Source organism: Coregonus lavaretus (assembly GCF_964263955.1).
Source record: "Coregonus lavaretus genome assembly, chromosome: 28".
Taxonomy (NCBI): domain Eukaryota; kingdom Metazoa; phylum Chordata; class Actinopteri; order Salmoniformes; family Salmonidae; genus Coregonus; species Coregonus lavaretus.
This window is the reverse complement of record NC_140015.1, coordinates 15,394,336-15,421,325: the sequence shown is the minus strand read 5'-3', so window position 1 is coordinate 15,421,325 and position 26,990 is coordinate 15,394,336. Positions and strand designations below refer to the sequence as shown.

Below are 26,990 nucleotides of genomic sequence, written 5' to 3'. Positions count from 1 at the left end.
TGCACGCTGACACGGTCGCCAGGTGTACGGTGTTTCCTCCGACACGTTGGTGCGTCTGGCTTCCAGGTTAAGCGGGCATTGTGTCAAGAAGCAGTGCGGCTCGGTTGGTTTTTGTTTCGGAGGACGCACGGTTCCTATGGAGTAAATGCAAGCCAATACTTAATATTGCAATATTGCAACTGTCAGGTTCTGTAGGGGTCTTATATCTGCCCAATTTTAGGTTTTATCAGTGGTGTGCCCACTTAAGGTATATTACTGACTGGATCACAAATGATGACTCCGCTATTTGGTTAGATATTGAGACTTCTTTTTCAAAATACCCCTTGCAGGATCTTTTATTTTTCAGAAGCTTCAAATCTGTAAAAGATAGCTGCAATAGTTTCACTTTATACACTCAAAGCATGGAGATCAGTTCAACATTTTGAGGGAAGGTCCAAACTAACCTCTGCTCTTACCCCGATTCTTAACAACCCTGATTTTGTACCAGGATTGCTGGATGTTGGCTTTAACCTTTGGCTTAATAAGGGCATAGGCAGACTAAATGATTTATTAGCTGACACGATTCTAATGTCATCTGAGCAGATGGTTGAGAAATATTGGCTCCCTAAGCAGGACTTTTTCAGCTTTCTAAACGTCTGACATATTTTGAAGAGCACCACGTTGGTTGGCAACCCTGATGCGTCTGTCATTGAAATAATGTTTTTTTTCTCACAAAGAAAAATGTCTGTATGTTTATTTTATGATGCTTTGAGGCCCTTTTCTACTGTAGACACATAAGGGGTCAAGCGAGTGTTACTAATGACGAGGAGATGTGGGAGGACATTTGGAGATATGCAAAAACTATATCTAAAACTGTAATCGCACTAGAGCAATCCAATTAAGAATAATATACAGATTGCATATATCGCCGAATCGCAGACATGCGTCTAACCATTCCTCCTCTCCTCAGTGCTTATGGTCATGTTCCAAATTACAAAAGTACTGTTCTAATGTCCTTCAAGAAATTGAACAAATTCTAGGGGTCGACCTAGAATTGGACCCAATTTCTTTGCTGTTAGGTCTCCCTAGTAGGCATGTTACTTCTGTGGGTAAGAGGAGGCTGTAAAACATCCTTACCTTCTCAGCGAGGAAAAACATCCTCTTACAGTGGATTACTGACAAGGTCCCATCTTTTAAAGGTTGGCATAAAATACTATTTCAATGGGTTCCATTGGAATTGGAATATTTGACATGTACATTACATTCTAAAACAGATCAGTTGTACAAAGTGTGGGAACCTTATTTGAATGACCAAGAACCTGATTTATCAGCTATTATGATGCAAGTATTCTTTTAGAATGGTTGTTTACTTGTCTCTTGATTATACTGTACATTCCATGTATTGGGGCTAATTCCTTTATTTAAACCGAACTTTAGGGTTTAATTCACATCTGTTCATTCATTGTTTTATTTTTATTTTTATTGTTATTCATATTTTATCTTTTTGTTTTATCTCTTAATATGGAAGAAAACTGTGAAATTCCAATAAAAATACTATTACAAAAAAAAAACAGTGGACTAATGAAACAAATATCAAAAGATAGTTTTTGAGTGGTATTTTGGCTCTAGCCTCATATGGGAAGGGCTGCTACGAAACCAGGCTTTGGCTCAGAGAAGACCATAGCTGGCTTCTTCCTTGTGAACCTATAATGCACTTGAAGGATGGCCACCAATACTGCCAACATGACTTTTAGGGTTCTGCGTTATTTGATGGTGGGCTGTATGTTATACTGTTGTGAACAGGCTGCAGTATTTCAAATCCCATAACCCATGTAAGGACTGGCTATCTCTTTCCTAGCTTTTGACAGGTTTTCAGATCAGAAGCTTTTTCCCTTTGGATTGTGGAGGCTATTTCGCCTGCCTATTCAAATGCTGTCCAAGAGTCCCCGCAGGGGTTCTGAGTCACAGCATGGGTGTTACCACCTCCTGCGCACTGCTCAGAGGTGATCTGTTGAGGACATCTGTGCTGCAACCATCTGGGCATCCATGCACACATTGTGGGATTTGTAATTTGATTATTACAGACTTTTAACTAGTGTACGGGGCCCCAAGCATCTGTAAGGTCTCTCCTGTGCCTTGAATGAGTATGCTGCATTATTCAGTGTGATTGTAGATCATCTTCAGCCTGAGTTAAATGTATTACATGTTATTCCCCTCAGCCAGGAAACCAAGATTTCATATTGTAATCAGACTTTTTGAAATAGGCCCACAATTCCTCTTTTAGAAGTGATAAACTACATGAGAATATTTTCAGCAATGAAAACTTGTTTTTCTTTCACACACAACAACACATGATGGCAACTTGAGAGGGTTTCCTTCCCAGTTCCAATGAACCAGCATGGAGGAAGTGAAAGGCACCATCACCAAGAACAACTCTTAGCTTCCCTGTCAAAATCAAATCAAATCAAATTGTATTTGTTACATGCGTCAAATACAACAGGTGTAGACCTTATAGTGAAATGCTTACTTACAAGCCCTTAACCAAAAATGCAGTTGAAAGAAAAGTAAGTGTTAAGAAAGTATTTACTAAATAAACTGAAGTAAAAAAAATGTAGAAAATGTCAGCTACTACACATCACTCTCTTCCTCTCTCTCCATCTTTCTCTCTTGCACACACAAAAGCTATAAATAGGCATAGACACATTAATTACGCGGCTGCTGGGGTGAGGTGCCTCTCTATGTGCAGAAATGATTCCACACACAGCCAGTGAAACCAAAGCTCCAGTCAGGCACCATTTCATGGCACAGGGACTGACACTTCCCAAATAGAACCACTTAGCGCCAGCGGAAAAACCAAGGCGCAACAGGATCTTGTGATTAGGACACGTTCCTTATTGGCTGTTCACATCCATTGATCTGCTGACGGAAAGGCAATTCAAGGGCACTTGTCATGCTCTTTTGAGTTTTAATTGACTTCAATTATTTGGATGGAATTATACTGAACAAAAATATAAACACAACATGATAAGTGCTGGTCCCATGTTTCATGAGCTGAAATAAAAGATCCCAGAAATTTTCCATAAGCACAAAAAGCTTATTTCTCTTACATTTTGTTCACAAATTTGTTTTCATCTCTGTTAGTGAGCATTTCTCCTTTGCCAAGATAATCCATCCACCTGACAGGTGTAGCATATCAAGAAGCTGATTAAACAGCATGATCATTACACTGGTGCACCTTGTGCTGGGGACAATAAAAGGCCACTCTAAAATGTGCAGTTCGGTCACACAACACAATGCCATAGATATCTCAAGTTTTGAGGGAGCGTGCAATTGGCATGCTAACTGCAGGAATGTCCAGCAGAGCTGCCGCCAGATAATTCAATGTTCAACCGCAGACCACGTGTAATAATGCCAGCCCAGGACCTCCACATCCGGCTTCTTCACCTGTAGGATCGTCTGAGAGCAGACACCCGGACAGCTGATGAAACTGAGGAGTATTTCTGTCTGTAATAAAGCCCTTTCGTGGGGAAAAACACATTCTGATTGGCTGGGCCTGGCTCCCCAGTGGGTGGACCTGGCTCCCAAGTTAGGCAGACTGTGGGCGAGCAATGCCATTAACAGATACACTGAGTTGGTTATTTTAATGTTTCCTCTTTAATAATGAAAATGAATGGCCTGCCCCAGTCATTGACAATTAGAGACTTAGGGTTCAGCAAGGATTAGACTGTGATTGGACTGTTGCCCATGTAAAGAGCCCCTCTAAACTTAATTGTTTGTCTGCTGCTAGGTGCCTTTCTTTCTAAGGACCTCTCAATAGTATACTCTTAGAAAAAAGGTGCTATCTAGAACTTAAAGGGGTTCTTCAGCTGTCCCCATAGGATAACTCTTTGAAGAACCCTTTTGGGTTCCATATAAAACCCTTTCCACAGAGGGTTCTACATGGAACACAAAAAGGAGTTCTACCTGGAACCATAAAGGGGTTCTCCTATGGGGACAGCCAAATAACCCTTTTGGAACACTGTTTTCTAAGAGCGTACCTGTACCGGAATACATTTTAATGGCTTGTTGCAGCACTTGGCCTCCTGGGCTCCCAGAGAGTAGGAAATTAGAAATGAAAGCACAGCATTGAAAGAGGATGCAGCAGTCCAGTCAATGGGACCTCATAGGCCAGGGTTCTTCAATTCCGGTCCTGGAGGGCCGAAACACTTCTGTTTTTTATTTCTACCTGGTAGTTAATTGCACTCACCTGGTGTCCCAGGTCTGAATTAGCCCCTGATTAGAAGGAGAGGATGAAAAACAGAGGTGTTTCGGCCCTCCAGGACCGGAATTGAAGAACCCTGTCATAGGCCTTTGAAGTTGTAGCTAGATGGAGCACCTGTACTCCCTCCTCCACCTACACGTCAAGGAGAGGTTGCGACTCTCTTCCATTTGCTGATTAACCTAGTATAGGATTCCCTGGCCTGCCTTGTCCCACATCCCAGTTACCAGGTTTCAAAAAGTAAGATTCCTCCACAGCAAATAAGCATGGTTGAATGAATACGCAATTAAGTTTGTCGTTGTACTGTGAATGTTGTTCAAAATCGTGCAGTGGATTGGGCAGACATTCTATGTATATACTGTACCTACCCTGAAGGCTCCTAGGTGTGATTAAAGATTATAGAGTTACTAGTCCCTCCCTCTGGTTTATTCCATGTTTTATCTGGTTTGTCTTCCATTGTGTCAGCTATCCTAACTCTAAATCTGCAAACAAAGGATTTTCCTTGTTTTGTGCTTAGTGATAAGACACAGGGTGACCCTCTGGCCGCTCCGTTTCCATGGCCACATCATTAGTGCACCGCCCCAGCTGGCTGGAACGGTTTGAAGTGGCAATGGCACAGCATATTTAAAATAACAAGCCCCCTAGTTTAGGGAGTAAGGAGGGGAAAAGCACTTTGGGCAAAAAATGATTAGCTTTAATCCATGTTTGATGACACCCCATAAAGCCACCCTGCAGATAGTAATTAATGCTCTTCCATTTCACCCATTTTTTTGTTCTCACCCTGAAATTACTTTCATTATGCCTTTTAAGCTGATCCACATCCCGTTTTTTAATGTGGGGTTGTCATACAGCACCACAAGCAGCGAACATTGACTTAACACTGACTAAATCAATAGCCATCCACAACAAACCACCTTGTCACTGAGGTGTAATCAAGGTTTGTATCATGCTTATTAGTGAGTATGACACAAAGGAGATTTTCTGAAAGTGATTGCTGTAGTGGATGAAGTAAGCTGATTAGAAATCTGACTTACAGAACTATGCCACTTCAAAACAAGGAACACCTTCTGGAATCGGCTTGGTTCATCAACACAGCGACACTCATTTTGGTTATCTATTTTCATGTATACAGTAAGAGTAGCAATTCTAGGCGCATCAGAGGAAACTAAGGAATAAGGGACAAAAAACCCTCACAAAAATCAGACAGAAATGAGTAACTTCAAATCACACAGCCTGATAAACATGTTGGTAATGGAATATCAACACTGATTTGTGTTCCTGAGCAAACCTGCCACAAAACAGGATGTATAGCTGGAGTGTGCATGATGGTGAATGCGCTAATGATTTAATTTGCATCACAAAACCTGGAATTTGCATGGTGTTAATTGCTAGCTGTAACCAGCAGGTGGAATGCAATCATAAGGGCCCATGGGGTTAGAGTAGAGTGAAGAGGATTCCCTCTTTGAAAGGTGTGACATGCGCAAACACACACACACACTGAAGTCAATTACTATGCCCTTGTTACATTGATTAAAAGGGATAAGAGCGAGATTTTGGCTATTTTGCCTTTTTCTACCTGCCCAGTCAGATGAACTCATGGATAACATTTTTATGTCTTAATAGCCAAAATCTCACTATCCCTTTAGAGCAGGGATCATCAACTAGATTCAGCACGGGACGATATTCCCTTGAGCGGATGGTCAGGGTGCCGGAACATAATTACAAATATTTGTTGACTGCAAATTGACCGCAAGAAGCCCAAAAAGATACTTGACAAAACAATCATCTCAAAACTTGCTTACGATCACTTCTCTCCATTATGCGTGGGAATACTTTGAAACAGATTTCTCAAATTAAAATCACTTGGAGTTGATTTGTTGGTGTTTTAGTCTTATGTCCAACAATTTAAATCTGAAAACCAAATAAATCAGGGTCCGCCAGGATCTATAAACCCTTTACATCCCCCATTAAAAAGGGTCCCTTATGTAGGGTTACCAGATTTCGTCCCATAGGTACAGTCTCGTTTGAGCGGTCCTGACATTCACTCAAAACCTATTACTAATATAATCCAGTATCCTTACCATGCACAAACAGCTTTAAAAGGCACAAAAAACAGCCCCAACTCCTCCGCTTTCTCAGTTTTCAAACTGAAATGGGGTGTGCCTTTGGTGGTTCATCAACATGTGTCATTCGGTCATGCATGCAGCGACCAACATAGCTAGTTCATTAGCTAAGCTAGCCACTTGTAGCTAGGCAGTACCTCCTCCAGTATGTGATGTCATGTCACAGGATTTGTTTTTGTACAGAAGCTGTAGAGATCAGTAAGAAATGGCACTTCTGTAGCCAAATATCTTATTTCATCAATTTTTGTTTCTAAGCATTAAAATGACCTGGTATGATTGTGATTTGATCAGTTATACAGCCTAAAGCCGTTATTTTTGCTCAAAGTCTACCTTTAAGAGTAACATTCAACTGGCAACACAATGCATTGGGAAAGATGGAACTGAGTCCATCTATGTTTTAACACTGGCTTTGTACAAACATTTTTATTTAATCTAAATATTTGGAACAAAACAACTTAACAGTCTGATGCAGATACACTAAACTACCATTGATGGGATTCATTGAGGCTGTTTTCGTCCTTTATCAGAACATAAGCAAAGTAATTCTAACATTGAATACATTAATAAAGATGAATAGAAGTGACTCTCCCATTTCGTACAGTCTTTCCTGACTAGCGTGAGCTCTGGCAAAAAAAAAAAAAAAAGATAAAATACCACAGTTGGAGTACGGAAAATCCTTTGTGGTGGCGGCATAGTCCACCTTCAAATCCAGGACCTCCAAATCAAAAAGAAAAAGGGGTGCATCAGAATGGTGGGTGATGGACAGAGAAATGGCACAAAATATTCAGTTTTAAAACAGTGCAGCACAAAATAGGTGTGCAATGGACATAGTTTTGGAGACAGACAAAAAGGGGGCAGAGAAAAATTCTCAGCAAACCAATATCTTAAATCTTGTGTAGTCTTGAACCTTTATGGAGAAAACTTTTTGGCTTGTGCTCGAACCCTTTTTTCATATTCCACTCTGTTTTGGCTGAAATGAAAGAGATGGAGGCATGTTATGGGGAATGTATCGACTAACAGCCTTGCAACAATGTTTGCTAACAGCTAGACATCAAAATATTGGCCAGGATGGGCACAAGCTAATGAGAAGATTTGCCAGCAGCTGTGTACCCTATTCGGACTGATATTTGACAAATATTTTACTGAATTAAAATATCTACTGGCTCATACCGCAGACTCACCAGTAAATTGTATACGCCTCAGCTTGTGCAGGATCCTGGATATTTGGTTCATTTAGGAGCTCTTGGATTCCTAACAATATCTGTGGATGAAAACAAAGTTTAAATGGAAATCTTGTGTTAGCAACCTCCCATGGCGTTTATTCAATTTCACCTAATAAGTAACCACCATGAAGCTATGCTGCCCTCCTCAGCAAAGCCGTTTACATTGCAGCCAAGAGTCGCCTGTATACACAAGTGCAGTTCGCATCCACACTGATGCAAAGATCTCAAGTAAATGTATATCTCCATATGCATTTGGACAGTGAAGCTAAAAATGTTAGTCTCTACACTCCAGCATTTTGGATTTGAGATCAAATGTTTCATGTGAGGCAACAGTGCAGAATGTCACCTTTTATTCAAGGGTATTTTCATACATATCCGTTTTACTGTTTTGAAATGAAAACTTTGTATTATTGTGAATCATGGTAAGTGAGAAGGTTAGAGGCACAAAGATCATACCCCCACCCAAAACGCTAATATCCCGTTATTGGTAATGGTGAGAAGTTAACATGTTTTGTTGTAGCCTCTGAATGGGGCGGCAGGTAGCTTAGTGGTTAAGAGCGTTGTGCCAGTAATCGAAAGGTCGCTGGTTCTAATCCCAGAGCCGACTATCTGTCGATGTGCCCTTGAGCAAGGCACTTAACCCTAATTGCTCCTGTAAGTCGCTCTGGATAAGAGCGTCTGCTAAATGACTAAAATGTAAAATGAATGGCATCATTCATGATTTCTTAAATCATTGCATTGTCGGGACCTCTCTCACAGAAAGAAAATTACTTCAGTCATCAAATCACCATTCAGTTCCTATTTGGCAAAACAAAACCCAAATCAAACTGCAAATGTATCCAATGAGTTTGTAGAGTCACAAGCTTGATGTAGTCATTGTGTGAAAGGAATATAGGACCAAATACACAATTTTTGACACTACATACTATTTACCAAGTGAGTGGTTATCTATATTTTTCGTAGCTGTCTATTTACCAACACAAACCGATGCCGTCACTAAGACCGCACGCAACGAGCTGTATAGGGTCATAAGCAAACAAAATGCTCATCCAGAAGCAGTGCTCCTAGTGGCTGGTGATTTTAAAGCAGGGAAACTGAAATCCATTTGACAATTTCTACTAGCATGTCACCTGAGCAACTAGAACAACTCTTGATCACCTTCACCCTCTACACAGATATAAAGCTCTCCCTCATCCTCCATTTGGCAAATCTCACCATAACTCCATCCTCCCGATTCCTGCTTACAAGCAAATACTCAGAGGACGTACCAGTGACACGATGTTCCAAATGCCTGTATCACAAGAATAAAGGTTAATGTATTTATGAGCGCTTATCTTTTTGGGCTCATCTCCTTCGCTCCTTCCCACTTGCAGACACCAAACACCTCCCCCCACCAATCACAACAAAGACGTAAGGTCCTCCTCTGACAAGCAGTTTCAACTCGTTATTTGCATTTGGTCCAACAAAGTCATATGGTCACCGAAACACATTGAGCCTATTTTACTGTAATAGAGAACTTCTCCTTTGTAACGATACCCTTATGTCTCAACTCCCAAAATGTAGAACAGAGCAGACCCTACTAAGCAGGGAGTATCAATTAATAGGATTGTGGAAAATTAAGTCTCAGTTTGTCGCGTGTGGTATCACATACCAATAGCAGCATTTTAGCCAGGCTTATGTGCTAGCAGTCTAGTCAGTTTTATATGTGCAATGGGCATCTACATAAGGAATTGGCATCTCGTTCTCATTCTGAGAAATAAGCATCTTACCCAGGTAGGCCACTTGATTTCAACATCTAAACAAATGAACAGGCTGTTGTTCAAACAGTTGGAGACAGGAGGGTGTATTCATAATAATTCAACTGTTCTACCCTGTTAGCAACCAAATAGTTCCAGCTTGGCTAGACTTTAAATATAAAGATTAGCTGGCTACTCACTAGCAGGTGGGCTCGAGACCTGTGTTAATTTTCTATATTGCCTGCTACCAGAAGTTTGTCATTATTTGTGGATGTGCATGGTTCTGGTTAAATTTGTAACACAATTTCAATTTTTAGAGTTGAAAGTCAGATCAGTGATTATTACCAAAAAAACAGGTTAAAAGGGTAGGTAGCATAAACGTAACCTATTTAGTTTTCTATTGATTTAAAACTGATCAGAATTCCGAAGAATGCAAAAGTAATGCCGCAATCAATTGCACTCAATAAAATTCAGCCAACTTACAAGCAAATACTTTATGAATGTATTGTTACAAATTAGCTTGCAAGTCAACTAGCCTGATAGTGAGTCAGCCGGTTGCTATCAACCAGAGGAGGCTAATGGGAGGAGCTATAGGAGGACAGGCTCATTGTATTGGCATTAATTTGATTACATTCCATTTTTTCCATCCAGCCATTACAATGACACAGTCCTCCTACAGCTCCTCCCACCAGCCTCCACTGCTATCATCACCTAGGTTACTGCTAGATTAAAGTAAACCAAAGTTTTGGAAACACCTAACGCCATCTACCCAGTTATCAAATAATGTTACCGGTATATGCAGTTCTTAGCCAGCAAGCCAGCCAGCTACGGTTAGTTATTTTAGCCTGCCAACTAGCCTAGCCAGCTAACTAGCCAACCACCACGGTCTACATAGCTAAATAGTAGGGCAGAGAACAACTAGTCTAGCACAGACAGGAACCCACAGAAGACAAAAGCCAGCAGATCTAAAGTAAAGAGAGCGGAGACCTACCAATTGACGGCCGAGTTAGCTAGCAAAGTCAAAGAAGAGGCCTTCTGAGGGAGAGTCAGCTAGCTAATCCAATAGCAATATAGGGAGGTAAGTCCACATTGAATTTAGCTGGTTTATCTCCATTACTGCTGACACACCGGTAGGTAATAGAAGTAGCAGGCTTCACATTCACGCTAGGAACCTGGTTTCAGTCAGTCGCATTCTGAATCCTGACTTCCACTGGTTATACTAAGCCATCAAAGACCTCCGGGGTGAAATGAGCACTGCATACAGTAGACTTACCATACTTCAAGCCACTCGCTTCAACCAGACAAACTGTTCCTACTTCAAAGCTTGCTTCTTGTTTTTGGGCCACAAATGAGTCGTAACCCTGTCCTTGTGGGCATTACTGCACTAGCTACAAACGACAGAAAACTACTACACCACTCACTCGACTACCAAACCGAACGGTTTGGCCTAAAAACTATTATGACCCCCTCTCTCACGAACACGATGGTGTTCTGTTTTGCTCTACGGCCCCCCACAAGCGTCTTGGACTCGTCTGAAGTCGGTACAGCCGATCTGCCAACTTCGGTCTGTAGCATCCGAACAGTTTGGGCTACACTAATATGACCCTTCTGTGGAAAGGTGAGACGCTTACGAACACCTCAGACGAGCCATCAAACAGGCAAAGCGCCAATACAGGACTAAGACAGAATCCTACTACACCGGCTCTGATGCTCTTTGGATGAGGCAGGGCTTGCAAACTTTCACGGAATACAAAAGGAAAACCCAGTTGCAAGCTGCCCAGTGACGCAAGCCTACCAGACGAGCTAAACGCATTCCATGCTCGCTTTGAGGCAAGCAACACTGAACCATGGATGAGAGCACCAGCTGTTCCGGACGACTGATCACGCTCTCCGTAGCCGATGTGAGGAAGACCTTTAAACAGGTTAACATTTAAATGGCTGCAGGGCCAGATGGATTACCAGGACGCGTACTATAAGCATGCGCTGACCAGCTTGCAAGTGTCTTCACTGACATTTTCAACTTCTCCCTGACCCAGTCTGTAATACCTACATGTTTCAAGCAGACCACCATAATCGCTGTGCCCAAGAATGCCAAGGTAACCAGTCTAAATGACAATCACCCCGTAGCACTAATCTGTAGCCATGAAATGCTTTGAAAGGCTGGTCATGGCTCACAACAGCATCATCCCAGACCCAAACCAACTCACACCGCCCCAAAAGAGCCACAGATGAGGCAATCTATTGCGCTCCACACGGCCTTCTCCCACCTGGACAAGAGGAACACCTATGTGAGAATGCTGTTCATTGGCTACAGCTCAGCATTCAACACCATAGTGCCCTCCAAGCTCAACACTAAACTAAGGTCCCTGGGACTGAATACCTCCCTCTGCAACTGGATCCTGGACTTCCTGACAGGTCGCCCCCAGGTGGTGAGGGTAGGCAACAACACATCCATCACGCTGACCCTCAACACTGGGGCCCCACAGCGCTCAACTCCATCATTACATTTGCTGACGACAATGGTGATAGGCCTGATCACCAACAACGATGAGACAGCCTACAGGGATGTCAGAGAACTGGCAGTGTGGTGCCAGGACAACAACCTCTCCCTTAACGTCAGCAAGACAAAGGAGCTGATCGCGGACTACAGGAAATGAAGGACTAGCACACCGCCATTCACGTCGACAGGGCTGTAGTCCGAGCAGGTCGAGAGCTTCAAGTTCCTCAGTGTCAACGTCACTAAGGATCTAGCATATTCCACATACAGCAACAGTTGTGAAGAGGGCATGACAACACCTCTTGCCCCTCAGGAGGCTGAAAAGATTTGGCATGGGCCCTCAGATCAAAGTTCTACAGCCGCACCATTAAAAATCATCTTTACAGGCGGCATCATTGCTTGGTATGGCAACTGCTTGGCATCCAACCACAAGGCGCTACAAAGGGTAGTGTGTACGGCCCAATACATCAATGGGGCCGAGCTCCCTGCCATCCAAGACCTCTATACCAGGCAGTGTCAGAGGAAGGCCCAACATTTTTTTTAAAAGACTCCAGCCACCCAAGTCATAGACTTCTCTGCTACCGCACGGCAAGCGGTATCGATGCACCAAGTCTGGAACCAACAGGACCATGAACAGCTTCTACCGCCAAGCCATAAGAACGCTATATACAGTTGAAGTTTACATACACTTTAGGTTGGAGTCATTAAACTAGTTTTTCAACCACTCCAAAAATGTCTTGTTAACAAACTATAGTTTTGGCAAGTCAGTTAGGACATCTACTTTGTGCATGACAAGTAATTTTTCCAACAATTGTTTACAGACAGATTATTTCACTATCACAATTCCAGTGGGTCAAAAGATTACATACACCAAGTTGACTGTGCCTTTAAACAGCTTGGAAAATTCCAGAAAATGTCATGGCTTTAGAATCTTCTGATAGGCTAATTGACATAATTTGAGTCAATTGGAGATGTACCTGTGGATGCATTTCAAGGCCTACCTTCAAACTCAGTGCCTCTTTGCATGACATCATGGGAAAATAAAAAATAAAAAAAATCAGCCAAGGGAGCAATTTCCAAACGCCTGAAGGTACCACGTTCATCTGTACAAACAATAGTACGCAAGTATAAACACCATGGGACCACACAGCCGTCATACCGCTCAGGAAGGAGACGTGTTCTGTCTCCTAGAGATTAACGTACTTTGGTGCGAAAAGCGCAAATCAATCCCAGAACAGCAAAAGGACCTTGTGAAGATGCTGGAGGAAACGGGTACAAAAGTATCTATATCCACAGTAAAACGAGTCCTATATCGACATAACCTGAAAGGCTGCTCATTAAGGAAGAAGCCACTGCTCCAAAACCGGCATAAAAAAAAAGCCAGACTACGGTTTGCAACTGCACATGGGGACAAAGATCTTACTTTTTGGAGAAATGTCCTCTGGTCTGATGAAACAAAAATAGAACTGTTTGGCCATAATGACCATTGTTATGTTTGGAGGAAAAAGGGGGTCGCATGCAAGCCGGAGAACACCATCCCAACCGTGAAGCACAGGGGTGGCAGCATCATGCTGTGGCAGTGCTTTGCTGCAGGAGGGTATGGTGCACGTCACAAAATAGATGGCATCATGAGGAAGGAAAATTATCTGGATATATTGAAGCAACATCAAGACATCAGTCAGGAAGTTAAAGCTTGGTCACAAAGCCCTGACCTCAATCTTACAGAAAATGTGTGGGCAGAACTGAAAAAGCATGTGCGAGCAAGGAGGCCTACAAACCTGACTCAGTTACACCAGCTCTTTCAGGAGGAATGGGCCAAAATTCACCCAACTTATTATGGGAAGCTTGTGGAGGGCTATCCGAAACATTTGACCCAAGTTAAACAATTTAAAGGCAAAGCTACAGTGAGGGGAAAAAAGTATTTGATCCCCTGCTGATTTTGTACATTTGCCCACTGACAAAGACATGATCAGTCTATAATTTTAATGGTAGGTTTATTTGAACAGTGAGAGACAGAATAACAACAAAAATCCAGAAAAACGCATGTCAAAAATGTTATACATTTATTTGCATTTTAATAAGGTAAGAGCGTTGTGCCAGTAACCGAAAGGTCGCTGGTTCTAATCCCCGAGCTGACTAGGTGAAAAATCTGTCGCTGTGCCCTTAAGCAAGGCACTTAACCCTAATTGCTCCTGTAAGTCGCTCTGGATAAGAGCGTCTGCTAAATGACTAAAATGTAAATGTAAATAAGGGAAATAAGTATTTGACCCCTCTGCAAAACATGACTTAGTACTTGGTGGCAAAACCCTTGTTGGCAATCACAGAGGTCAGACGTTTCTTGTAGTTGGCCACCAGGTTTGCACACATCTCAGGAGGGATTTTGTCCCACTCCTCTTTGCAGATCTTCCCCAAGTCATTAAGGTTTCGAGGCTGACGTTTGGCAACTCGAACCTTCAGCTCCCTCCACAGATTTTCTATGGGATTAAGGTCTGGAGACTGGCTAGGCCACTCCAGGACCTTAATGTGCTTCTTCTTGAGCCACTCCTTTGTTGCCTTGGCCGTGTGTTTTGGGTCATTGTCATGCTGGAATACCCATCCACGACCCATTTTCAATGCCCTGGCTGAGGGAAGGAGGTTCTCACCCAAGATTTGACAGTACATGGCCCCGTCCATCATCCCTTTGATGCGGAGAAGTTGTCCTGTCCCCTTAGCAGAAAAACACCCCCAAAGCATAATGTTTCCACCTCCATGTTTGACGGTGGTGATGGTGTTCTTGGGGTCATAGGCAGCATTCCTCCTCCTCTAAACACGGCGAGTTGAGTTGATGCCAAAGAGCTCGATCTGACCACAAGACTTTCACCCAGTTCTCCTCTGAATCATTCAGATGTTCATTGGCAAACTTCAGATGGGCCTGTATATGTGCTTTCTTGAGCAGGGGGACCTTGCGGGCGCTGCAGGATTTCAGTCCTTCACGGCGTAGTGTGTTACCAATTGTTTTCTTGGTGATTATGGTCCCAGCTGCGTTGAGATCATTGACAAGATCCTCCCGTGTAGTTCTGGGCTAATTCCTCACCGTTACATTTACATTTTAGTCATTTAGCAGACGCTCTTATCCAGAGCGACTTAGTTAGTTAGTGCAAACTTTTTCATACTGCAATGATCATTGCAACTCCACGAGGTGAGATCTTGCATGGAGCCCCAGGCCGAGGGAGATTGACAGTTCTTTTGTGTTTCTTCCATTTGCGAATAATCGCACCAACTGTTGTCACCTTCTCACCAAGCTGCTTGGCGATGGTCTTGTAGCCCATTCCAGCCTTGTGTAGGTCTACAATCTTGTCCCTGACATCCTTGGAGAGCTCTTTGGTCTTGGCCATGGTGGAGAGTTTGGAATCTGATTGATTGATTGCTTCTGTGGACAGGTGTCTTTTATACAGGTAACAAACTGAGATTAGGAGCACTCCCTTTAAGAGTGTGCTCCTAATCTCAGCTCATTACCTGTATAAAAGACACCTGGGAGCCAGAAATCTTTCTGATTGAGAGGTCAAATACTTATTTCCCTCATTAAAATGCAAATCAATTTATAACTTTTTTGACATGCATTTTTCTGGAGTTTTGTTGTTATTCTGTCTCTCACTGTTCAAATAAACCTACCATTAAAATTATAGACTGATCATTTCTTTGTCAGTGGGCAAATGTACAAAATCAGCAGGGGATCAAATACTTTTTTCCCCTCACTGTACCAAATACTAATTGAGTGCATGTAAACTTCTGACCCACTGGGAAAGTGATGAAAGAAATAAAAGCTGAAATAAATCAATCATTCTCTCTACTATTATTCTGACATTTCACATTCTTAAAATAAAAGTGGTGATCCTAACTGACCTAAGACAGGGAATTTTTACTAGGATTAAAATGTCAGGAATTGTGAAAAACTGAGTTTAAATGTATTTGGCTAAGGTGTATGTAAACTTCCAACTTCAACTAGTTAAATAGCTACCCGGACTATCTGCATTGACCATTTCTGCACTAACTCACATACACTGCTGCTACTGTTTATTATCTATCCTGTTGCCAAGTCACTTTATTCCTAGTTATATGTACATACAGCGCATTCGGAAAGTATTCAGAACATTACATTTTTCCACATTTTGTTTTGTTACAGCCTTACTCTAGAATGGATTTTTATTTTAAAAAATATTCTCCCCTCAATCTACACACAGTACCCCATAATGACAAAGCAAAAACAGGTTTAGAAAGGTTTGCAAATGTATATATAAAAAAATAATTACATATCACATTTACGTAATTATTCAGACCCTTTAATCAGTACTTTGTTGAAGCACCTTTGGCTGCGATTACAGCCTTGAGTATGACGCTGCAAGCTTGGCACACCTGTATTTGGGGAGTTTCTTCCATTCTTCCCTGCAGAGTCTCTCAAGCTCGGTCAGGTTGGATGGGGAGCGTCGCTGCACAGACATTTTCAGGTCTCTCCAGATGTTCGATCGGGTTCAAGTCCGGGCTCTGGCTGGGCCTCTCAAGGACATTCAGAGACTGGTCATGAAGCCAGTCCTGCGTTGTCTTGGCTGAGTGCTTAGGATCGTTGTCCCGTTGGAAGGTGACACTTCACCCCAGTCGGAGGTCCTGAGCAGGTTTTCATCAAGGATCTCTGTACTTCGCTCAATTAATCTTTCCCTTGATCCTGACTAGTGACGCTTGGCATTCAGGCCAAAGAGTTCAATCTTGGTTTCAGACCAGAGAATCTTGTTTCTCATGGTCTGAGAATCCTTTAGGTGCCTTTTGGCAAACTCCAAGCGGGCTGTCATGTGCCTTTTACTGAGTGGCTGCTGTCTGGCCACTCTACCATAAAGGCCTGATTGGTGGAGTGCTGCAGAGATGGTTGTCCTTCTGGAAGGTTCTCCCATCTCCACAGAGGAACTCTGTCAGAGTGACCATCAGGTTCTGATGGCACCTCCCTGATCAAGAACCTTATCCCCAGATTGCTCAGTTTAGCCAGCTCTAGGAAGAGTCTCGGTGGTTCCAAAAACTTCTTCCATTTAAGAATGATGTAGGCCACTGTGTTCTTGGGGACCTTCAATGCTGCAGAAATGTTTTGGTACCCTTCCCCACATCTGTGCCTCGACACAATAATGTCTCGGAGCTCTACGGACAATTCCCTAGCCCTCATGGCTTGGTTTTTGCTCTGACATGCACTCATTCTCAAATGATTAAAAACAGATCTGTATGAAAACACCCTGAAATAAAATGTGACATTCTGTACCGTCGCCTCATATGAAACTTTGATCTCAAATCCAAAACACTGGAGTATACAGGCAAATTTTAAATATTAGCTTCACTGTCCAAATACATACAGAGTGGAGTGTATTTACCATTCCTAGGGTTATATGCAAAGAAAACGCTAAAACCAGAGAAGGGTCTTGGATGAAAGCTCTTACTTGTTTGATAGTGATGGCCGGCCTCCAGTCTTTGTCCTCCTCTAAAATCGATAGACAGACTGTACCAGAGGGATATACATTTGGATGGAACAAAGGGGGCTCAAATTTGCCTACCAAGAGTGGAGAAAATATAATTATTAGATTGTTAGCACAATCTGGAGAAAATTCCAGTTTGCACTTATTTACAGTTCATTAAACGCCGTGATTTGATAGATATCTCCCCCTCGCTCTATCCACACTATGAGGTTGGAATAATACTGAAAATGATAATGCCCTTTTAGTGTAAGAGCCTGAAATTTCAGCCTGTTTTGGTGGGATGGAGTTTCAGCCTGCCTGGTAAAATTAGTTACTAGACCAATAAGGAGAGTTCAAAACCGAGTTCCCCTACCCACTCACACAACCAGTCCTAGCTAAATTATTGCTTGAGCAATTGCTTTTCGCTAAGCTATTTTTGTTTGTTGGCCATTCTATTGGCAACAGTAAACATGTCGTCCCACACGAATGATGCAGCGCCCCTTGGGGCAATCATTTGGCAAGACTCATCATTCACCCAAGTTGTCAAATCGGGCCTGTGGTGTCTGAGATATCATGTGGGTTAGCTAGACTCATATCCCTGAGCATGTGTGCCAAATTTCATCAGAGTCAAACAGATAGACAAAAACATTGTCCGTTATAGCACCACCATGTGGTCGATATAAATGCTCTTGCTTATGTTGGCTTCTTAACAGTGTTTGCAACGTGTGTACCAAGTTGTTACAATAAGAACATCCTTGACTGATTTATATGCATTTGTGTGCCAGACCACGTCCACGTGAACATTTACTGGTCAATAGCGGCCATGTTTTAGGTACTAGTGTTAGGTATTGCGTTGAGAGACCTTTGTCCATAGATGCCATATCAAGTTTCATGTAGAGCCGTAATTTGGTGCCAGAAGAGTAGCACTAAGTGTTTCACACATTTCTAGATGGCGGAAAATACATTATGGCAGACCTTATGGATCACCGAGGCAAATATGTTCCTTGTGAAGAGAGGGAAGCATGTACTGAATTTCATGACTGTCAAACGGAGTGAGGGGCATGACCTTTGAAAGTTTGCATTTTCAAAATCTCTTATAGCGCCACCATCTGCCTAATCAGTGTAATTTTGTAAATGCTGGAGCTCTATGGCAAGACGCAGCATTCACCCAAGTTTAATCAAAATCAGGCCAGTACGGTCTGAGATTTCACGTGTGACTAATATACAGAGACAAATCCACAGTCCCCTCCCAGATTTCATCGTGGGGGACACCAGTCACAGTAAATAACTTAATTGTTACCCATAAATGATATAGATAACAGCTGCATTGGACTTTTAAAAAGAGAAAACATACACTTTGGAGGTGAAGAAGGATAGTCATCCTTGAAGAGCATTCGCAGTTTAAACAAGCCCCCCTCCCATGGTGTCTGTGGAGAGAAATACAGCAACTTGGTCAACACTCCTTCGGTAACTGTAGAGTTGTTCATAGTGAAGCAATGAGAACATCGCACATCTGTGTTAATCAATTAACATTGGTTCATTGGTCATCCAGCAGCTTTACAGTTTCTAACAGTATACAGACATTAAATACCGTACTCTGAAGTGCTTGTAGTCGCCTACAACCAGTTAACACCCTGCTTAGTTGTATTAAAACAAAATCTGCTGTCCAGTTGAAAAACACCATACAGTGCCAACTTAAGCTGCATATGAGTGATCGCTTCCTCCAGTCTGAACATAGTGGTACCTACAATACATATACAGAGAAAGTGATCTGCGCTCACTGCAGAGAGAGACTCTTACCCCCTTCTTTCCAGGGATGGCACACTCCCAATTCATCAAGTTCATTGTTCCATCTGGGTTTTTTGTTGGCACAGCAACAAACCCCTAGGGAGAGGGAAGAGATATTGTTCAACACGTTAAATGTCCAACTCCATGAACTTGCCAACTATGGCCCTGCCCAGAATCAATCCTTAGCCCCCTACCCTCTATGGATGCGTAACTCAATGTGTTTAGTTGGCAGCGCTACCTGTTAACAGCACAGTCACCTGTCATGTACTGTCAAGTATTGGTCTTCAAAGTTTGCTGCTTCATTGTTTTTAGATATTGGTCAGATGCATTCCATAAGTGTCAAAGGCTTTTATTGACAATTACATTAAGTTTATGCAGTGTTGACCCTTCTTTTTCAAGACCTCTGCAATCCACCCTAGCATGCTGTCAATTAACTTCTGGGCCACATCCTGACTGATGGCAGCCCATTCTTGCATAATCAATGCTTGGAGTCTGTGGGTTTTTGTTTGTCCACCCGCCTCGAGGATTGACCACAAGTTCTCAATGGGATTAAGGTCTGGGGAGTTTCCTGGCCATGGACCCAAAATGTCGATGTTTTGTTCCCCGAGCCACTTAGTTATCACTTTTGCCTTATGGCAAGGTGCTCCATCATGCTAGAAAAGGCATTGTTCGTCACCAAACTGTTCTTGGATGGTTGGGAGAAGTTGCTCTCAGAGGATGTGTTGGTACCAGTCTTTATTCATGGCTGTTTTCTTAGGCAAACTTGTGAGTGAGCCCACTTCCTTGGCTGAAAAGCAACCCCACACATGAATGGTCTCAGGATGCTTTACTGTTGGCATGACACAGGACTGATGGTAGCGCTCACCTTGTCTTCTCCGGAGAAGCTTTTTTCCGGATGGCCCAAACAATCGGAAAGTGGATTCAGAGAAAATGATGAATCCCCTTTCTGATCATTTGGGGCATCTGGAAAAAAAGCTTGTTCGGAGAAGGCAAGGTGAGCGCTACCCCAGTCCTCAGCAGTCCAATCCCTGTACCTTTTGCAGAATATCAGTCTGTCCCTGATGTTTTTCCTGGAGAGAAGTGGCTTCCTCGCTGCCCTTCTTGACACCAGGCCATCCTCCAAAAGTCTTCGTCTCACTGTGCATACAGATGCACTCACACCTGCCTGCTGCCATTCCTGAGCAAGCTCTGCACTGGTGGTGCCCCGATCCCGCAGCTGAATCAACTTTAGGAGACAGTCCTGGCGCTTGCTGGACTTTCTTGGGCGCCCTGACACCTTCTTCACAACAATTGAACCGCTCTCCTTGAAGTTCTTGATGAACCGATAAATGGTTGATTTAGGTGCAATCTTACTAGCAGCAATATCCTTGCCTGTGAAGCCCTTTTTGTGCAAAGCAATGACGGCACGGGTTTCCTTGCAGGTAACCATGGTTAACAGAGGAAGAACAATGATTTCAAGCACCACCCTCCTTTTAAAGCTTCCAGTCTGTTATTCTAACTCAATCAGCATGACAGTGAACTCCAGCCTTGTCCTCGTCAACACTCTCACCTGTATTAACGAGAGAATCACTGACATGATGTCAGCTGGTCCTTTTACGGCAGGGCTGAAATGCAGTGGACATGTTTTTTTTGGGATGAAGTTCATTTTCATGGCAAAGAGGGGCTTTGCAATTCATCTGATCACTCTTCATAACATTCTGGAGTATATGCAAATTGCCATCATAAAAACCGAGGCAGTAGACTTTGTGAAAATTAATATTTGTGTCATTCTCAAAACTTTTGACCACGACTGTAGGCTAGTGCGTCAGTACCAACAGCCATCAGTAATGCAGTACGTGTTCAGATGTAGGCATGTGTCTGTGTTGTCCCCCTGTAAGAGTCTTATGCTGGTGACAAATCCAATTTCCCATCTGGGATCAATAAAAAGTTTATTCAACCAGGGCAGTACAGCTCTGCTTGGCATAGTGTAACACGTTCTGGAATAGACTACTATCCAGAAAACAAATTTCTACAAACAGGTCTTCCAACATGACACATGCCCTTAAAGATCCAGATAGGCTTATATGCAAAAGGAACTGTTGATATGAAAAAGACTTCCACCCAAGTCCCTTGATACTCACAAAAGGATGGTCTTTTCGCCAGGCCTTTCTTTCTTGTGCAAGACGACTTAAGGCTATACCAGACATGACTTGTGACGACTCCCTAAATCAAAAACATTTCAGATTTTAAACAAAAGGGATCAACAATGGTGTACAGTTCTATTGAAATAAACAATTTTAGATGTGATGCACAAGTTCGGCCCACAGATAAGTTCAGCTGGTTTTCGTTTCTCTGACACTTGCTCAATTAATGTTACTGGTCTGTGGATAACAGAGCACAGCCAAATGTGGTGCTCAGACAGCTCACAATGCTGCAGCCACTTCATCTAGGTCACATCCACAGGTTCCAAAGGGACAAACCTGAGACCTAGCCTAAATGTGTTCAATATGAACTCAGTCCTTCATGTTGTTTTCGTTATCATTATGCAGATTGTTGCTCATGAGGGAGGTGAGGGAAGTGAGGGAAAAAAGTATTTGATCCGATGCTGATTTTGTACGTTTACCCACTGACAAAGACATGATCAGTCTATAATTTTAATGGTAGGTTTATTTGAACAGTGAGAGACAGAATAACAACAAAAATCCAGAAAAACGCATGTAAAAAATGTTATACATTTATTTGCATTTTAATGAGGGAAATAAGTATTTGACCCCTCTGCAAAACATGACTTAGTACTTGGTGGCAAAACCCTTGTTGGCAATCACAGAGGTCAGACGTTTCTTGTAGTTGGCCACCAGGTTTGCACACATCTCAAGAGGGATTTTGTCCCACTCTTTGCAGATATTCTCCAAGTCATTAAGGTTTCGAGGCTGATGTTTGGCAACTCGAACCTTCAGCTCCCTCCACAGATTTTCTATGGGATTAAGGTCTGGAGACTGGTTAGGCCACTCCAGGATCTTAATGTGCTTCTTCTTGAGCCACTCCTTTGTTGCCTTGGCCGTGTGTTTTGGGTCATTGTCATGCTGGAATAACCATCCACGACCGATTTTCAATGCCCTGGCTGAGGGAAGGAAGTTCTCACCCAAGATTTGACGGTACATGGCCCCGTCCATCGTCCCTTTGATGCGGTGAAGTTGTCCTGTCCCCTTAGCAGAAAAACACCCCCAAAGCATAATGTTTCCACCTCCATGTTTGACGGTGGGGATGGTGTTCTTGGGGTCATAGGCAGCATTCCTCATCCTCCAAACACGGCGAGTTGAGTTGATGCCAAAGAGCTCGATTTTGGTCTCATCTGACCACAACACTTTCACCCAGTTCTCCTCTGAATCATTCAGATGTTCATTGGCAAACTTCAGACAGGCCTGTATATGTGCTTTTTTGAGCAGGGGGACCTTGCGGGCGCTGCAGGATTTCAGTCCTTCACGGTGTAGTGTTACCAATTGTTTTCTTGGTGACTATGGTCCCAGCTGCCTTGAGATCATTGACAAGATCTTCCCGTGTAGTTCTGGGCTGATTCCTCACCGTTCTCATGATCATTGCAACTCCACGAGGTGAGATCTTGCATGGAGCCCCAGGCCGAGGGAGATTGACAGTTATTTTGTGTTTCTTCCATTTGCAAATAATCGCACCAACTGTTGTCACCTTCTCATCAAGCTGTTGGCGATGGTCTTGTAGCCCATTCCAGCCTTGTGTAGGTCTATAATCTTGTCCCTGACATCCTTGGAGAGTTCTTTGGTCTTGGCCATGGTGGAGAGTTTGGAATCTGATTGATTGATTGCTTCTGTGGACAGGTGTCTTTTATACAGGTAACAAACTGAGATTAGGAGCACTCCCTTTAAGAGTGTGCTCCTAATCTCAGCTCGTTACCTGTATAAAAAGACACCTGGGAGCCAGAAATCTTTCTGATTGAGAGGGGGTCAAATACTTATTTCCCTCATTAAAATGCAAATCAATTTATAACATTTTTGACATGCGTTTTTCTGGATTGTTTTGTTGTTATTCTGTCTCTCACTGTTCAAATAAACATACCATTAAAATTATAGACCGATCATTTCTTTGTCAGTGGGCAAACGTACAAAATCAGCAGGGGATCAAATACTTTTGTCCCTCATTGTACACTACTGGTCAAAAGTTTTAGAACGCCTACTCATTCAAGGGTTTTTATTTTTACTATTTTCTACATTATAGAATAATAGAAGACATCAAAACTATGAAATAACACATATGGAATCATGCAGTAACCAAAAGTGTTATATTTGAGATTCTTCAAATAGCCACCCGTTGCCTTGATGACAGCTTTGCACACTCTTGGCATTCTCTCAACCAGCTTCACCTGGAATGCTTTTCCAACAGTCTTGAAAGAGTTCCCACATATGCTGAGCACTTGTTGGCTGCTTTTCCTTCACTCTGCGGTCCGACTCATCCCAAACCATCTCAATTTGGTTTAGGTCAGGGGATTGTGAAGGCCAGGTCATCTGATGCAGCACTCCATCACTCTCCTTCTTGGTCAAATAGCCCTTACACAGCCTGGAGGTGTGTTGGGTCATTGTCCTGTTGAAAAACAAATGATAGTCCCACTAAGCCCAAACCAGATGGGATGGCGTATCGCTGCAGAATGCTGTGGTAGCCATGCTGGTTAAGTGTGCCTTGAATTCTAAATAAATCACTGACAGTGTCACCAGCAAAGCACCCCCACACCTCCTCCAACATGCTTTACCGTGGGAAATACACATGCGGAGATCATCCGTTCACCCACACCGCGTCTCACAAGGACACGGCGGTTGGAACCAAAAATCTCAAATTTGGACTCCAGACCAAAAGGACACATTTCCACCGGTCTAATGTCCATTGCTAGTGTTTCTTGGCCCAATCAAGGCTCTTCTTCTTAGTTGTGTCCTTTAGTAGTGGTTTCTTTGCAGCAAATCGACCATGAAGGCCTGATTCACACAGTCCCCTCTGAACAGTAGATGTTGAGATGTCTGTTACTTGAACTCTGTGAAGCATTTATTTGGGCTGCAATTTCTGAGGCTGGTAACTAATGAACTTATCCTCTGCAGCAGAGGTAACTCTGGGTGTTCTATTCCTGTGGCGGTCCTCATGAGAGCCAGTATCATCATAGCGCCTGATGGTTTTTGCGACTGCACTTGAAGAAACTTTCAAAGTACTTGACATTTCCCAGATTGACTGACCATGTCTTAAAGTAATGATGGACTGTCGTTTCTCTTTGCTTATTTGAGCTGTTCTTGCCATAATATGGACTTGGTATTTACCAAATAGGGCTATCTTCTGTATAACCCACCTACCTCGTCACAACACAACTGATTGGCTCAAACGCAATAAGGAAAGAAATTCCACAAATTAACTTTTAAGGCACACCTGTTAATTGAAATACATTCCAGGTGACTACCTCATGAAGCTGGTTGAGATAATGCCAAGAGTGTGAAAAGCTGTCATCAAAGCAAAGGGTGGCAATTTGAAAAATCTCAAATATATTTTGATTTGTTTAACACTTTTGGTTACTACATGATTTCATGTGTGTTATTTCATAGTTTTGATGTCTTCACTTTTATTCTACAATGTAGAAAATAGTAAAAATAAAGAAAAACCCTTTAATGAGTAGGTGTTCTAAAACTTTTGACCGGTATTGTTATCACAGCCATTAGGCATGTGTGTAGTAAAAAGTAAAACTGACTTCCATTCAACAGGTAGGCACCTTTATTTAACCAGGTAGGCCTGTTGAGAACAAGTTCTCATTTACAACTACGACCTGGCCAAGGTAAAGCAAAGCAGTGAGGAAAAAAAACAATTACATATGGGATAAACAAAAACTTACACTCAATAACACAATAGAAAATCTATATACAGTGTGTGCAAATGTAGTAAATTATGGAGGTAAGGTAATAAATAGGCCATAGTGCAAAATAATTACAATTTAGTATTAACACTGGAGTGATAGATGTGTAGAAGATGATGTGCAAATAGAGATACTGGGGTGCAAATGAGCAAAAATAAATAACAATATGGGGATGAGGTGGGTGGGCTAATTACAGATGGGCTGTGTACAGGTGCAGTGATCGGTAAGCTGCTCTGACAACTGATGCTTAAAGTTAGTGAGGGAGATAAGAGTCTCCAGCTTCAGAGATTTTTGCAGTTCGTTCCAGTCATTGGCAGCAGAGAACTGGAAGGAATGGCGGCCAAAGGAGGTGTTGGCTTCGGGGATGACCAGTGAGATATACCTGCTGGAGCGCATACTACTGGGTGGGTGTTGCTATGGTGACCAATGAGCTAAGATAAGGCAGGGATTTGCCTAGCAGTGATTTATAAATGACCTGGAGCCAGTGGGTTTTGCGACGAATATGTAGTGAGGGCCAGCCAATGAGAGCGTACAGGTCACAATGGTGGGTAGTATATGGGGCTTTGGTGACAAAACGGATGGCACTGTGAGACTACATCCAATTTGCTTCTCCTACACTCAAAAAAAAAAAAAAAAAAAAATGCCATCTAGAACCTAAAATGGTTCTTTAGCTGTCCTCATAGGAGAACCCTTTGTGTAAAGGGTTCTACTAGGAACCCAAAAGGGTTATCCTATGGGGACAGCCGAAGAACCCTTTTGGAACCGTTTTTTCTATGAGTATACTGTAAGCATTGCTTGCATAGAACAATCTAAAACCCAAATAAAAGATGAATAATCTGGTGGTGAAAATATTTTACATTATCTGGGAAGCCTGATTATTGTAGGTAGCTAGGGCCCCTAGTGTAGAAAAGCTATAGTATTGAAGCTTCATACCAGACTAGCTCAACTCATCTTTTGAATGTGCCACTATCAATATGCTGACAAGATTGAGAGACATAGAATATAATGACAGGGGAAACTTTGCCCTTGAGTTATAGGAATAACACTCTCACAACCGAGATATGTTATCACTCAGCGGGAATTGAATAAAGTAAAGTTAGCATTAACAGGTAACGTTGGTTGTATTTGAAATGCAACAATGTAGCCAACTAACATGTTAACTATAGCAGCTTATTTTGTTGACAAACACATGCCCATTAATTATATATTGATTGGATAACTTGTACAGCGGTAGCTACACAATCGCACAGCCTTTCTGTTGTCCAAAGCGAATACGCAACTCTGCGCAATTCTGGCACGAAAAGCCGCTAAACAAGTGTGCAACTGCGCACTCTCAGCCGTCACATTTCGTGGCTATGTTAGCTTCATAGAAGTCCAGTTTATGAAGCCTTTACCCATTTAAATACATATATCAAAGCCGAGATAAAATAACAGGCATCGGTACGTGACGTTTAACATTAACGTAAATGTAAGTGTTTGTCTTCCGTCTGGATAGCGTAGTTAGTTAGTCAGCCAACTACTGTAGCCTAGCTAACTGTAGCAAGCTTTCTAGCTAGCTAGCGTTAGCTTCATAAACCCCAAACCAAAAACACGAAAATGTACACCGACTACGGACTTTTAAAAAACAAAAAACATTCTCAATGGGCAACAAACACTTACCTTCAGTGTGATAAAAATCACTAGCTATATTTTTTTAAGAACACTCGGGTGGCCCCCCAAAAAATTGAATCTAACTCGTTTCCCTCCTGAAAAAAAAACAGACATTTAGCCCAAGCTACATAGGACCTGATTACTTGCTATTGCCTGAAAACAATTTGCACTAATTACTTGATAGGACAATTAATGATCTACAAGGTGTTTCTTATTAAGAGTGGAAGTAATAAAATTGCTACCATCAAAAAAGTATTATGAGATAGCTATTTAACAAAAACATGAAACATTGAATATTCTGTGAAATATGTGGTGTCACAACTAATACGATGAATGTATTATATTTTGCAGAAAATACAAGGTATGGCGTATGTT

The 26,990-nt window shown here is 42.4% G+C and overlaps 1 protein-coding gene across 1 annotated transcript; it reads right to left on the bottom strand.

The window, feature by feature from the left end:
* Positions 1-4,912: 4,912 nt before the first annotated feature.
* Positions 4,913-26,756, bottom strand: LOC311104361 (SUMO-conjugating enzyme UBC9-B). The gene is made up of 7 exons (XM_084146176.1): positions 26,625-26,756; positions 21,193-21,274; positions 19,085-19,168; positions 18,639-18,711; positions 17,270-17,379; positions 7,542-7,621; positions 4,913-7,330 (listed from the first exon to the last, which is right to left on the bottom strand). Exons 2-7 carry the CDS (start codon positions 21,256-21,258, stop codon positions 7,270-7,272), a joined length of 474 nt encoding a protein of 157 aa, XP_084002302.1. The 5' UTR covers positions 21,259-21,274; positions 26,625-26,756; the 3' UTR covers positions 4,913-7,269.
* Positions 26,757-26,990: the final 234 nt, after the last annotated feature.

Bases quoted from the DNA above. Each gene is read 5' to 3' on its own strand.
- LOC311104361 (XM_084146176.1), bottom strand. From the start codon at position 21,258: ATGTCTGGTATAGCCTTAAGTCGTCTTGCACAAGAAAGAAAGGCCTGG. The intron at 19,169-21,192 runs GTGAGTATCAAG...CCCTCTCCCTAG, and splicing joins GGCGAAAAGACCATCCTTTT to GGGTTTGTTGCTGTGCCAAC. The intron at 7,622-17,269 runs GTAAGAGCTTTC...TTTCATCCACAG, and splicing joins CGGCCATCACTATCAAACAA to ATATTGTTAGGAATCCAAGA.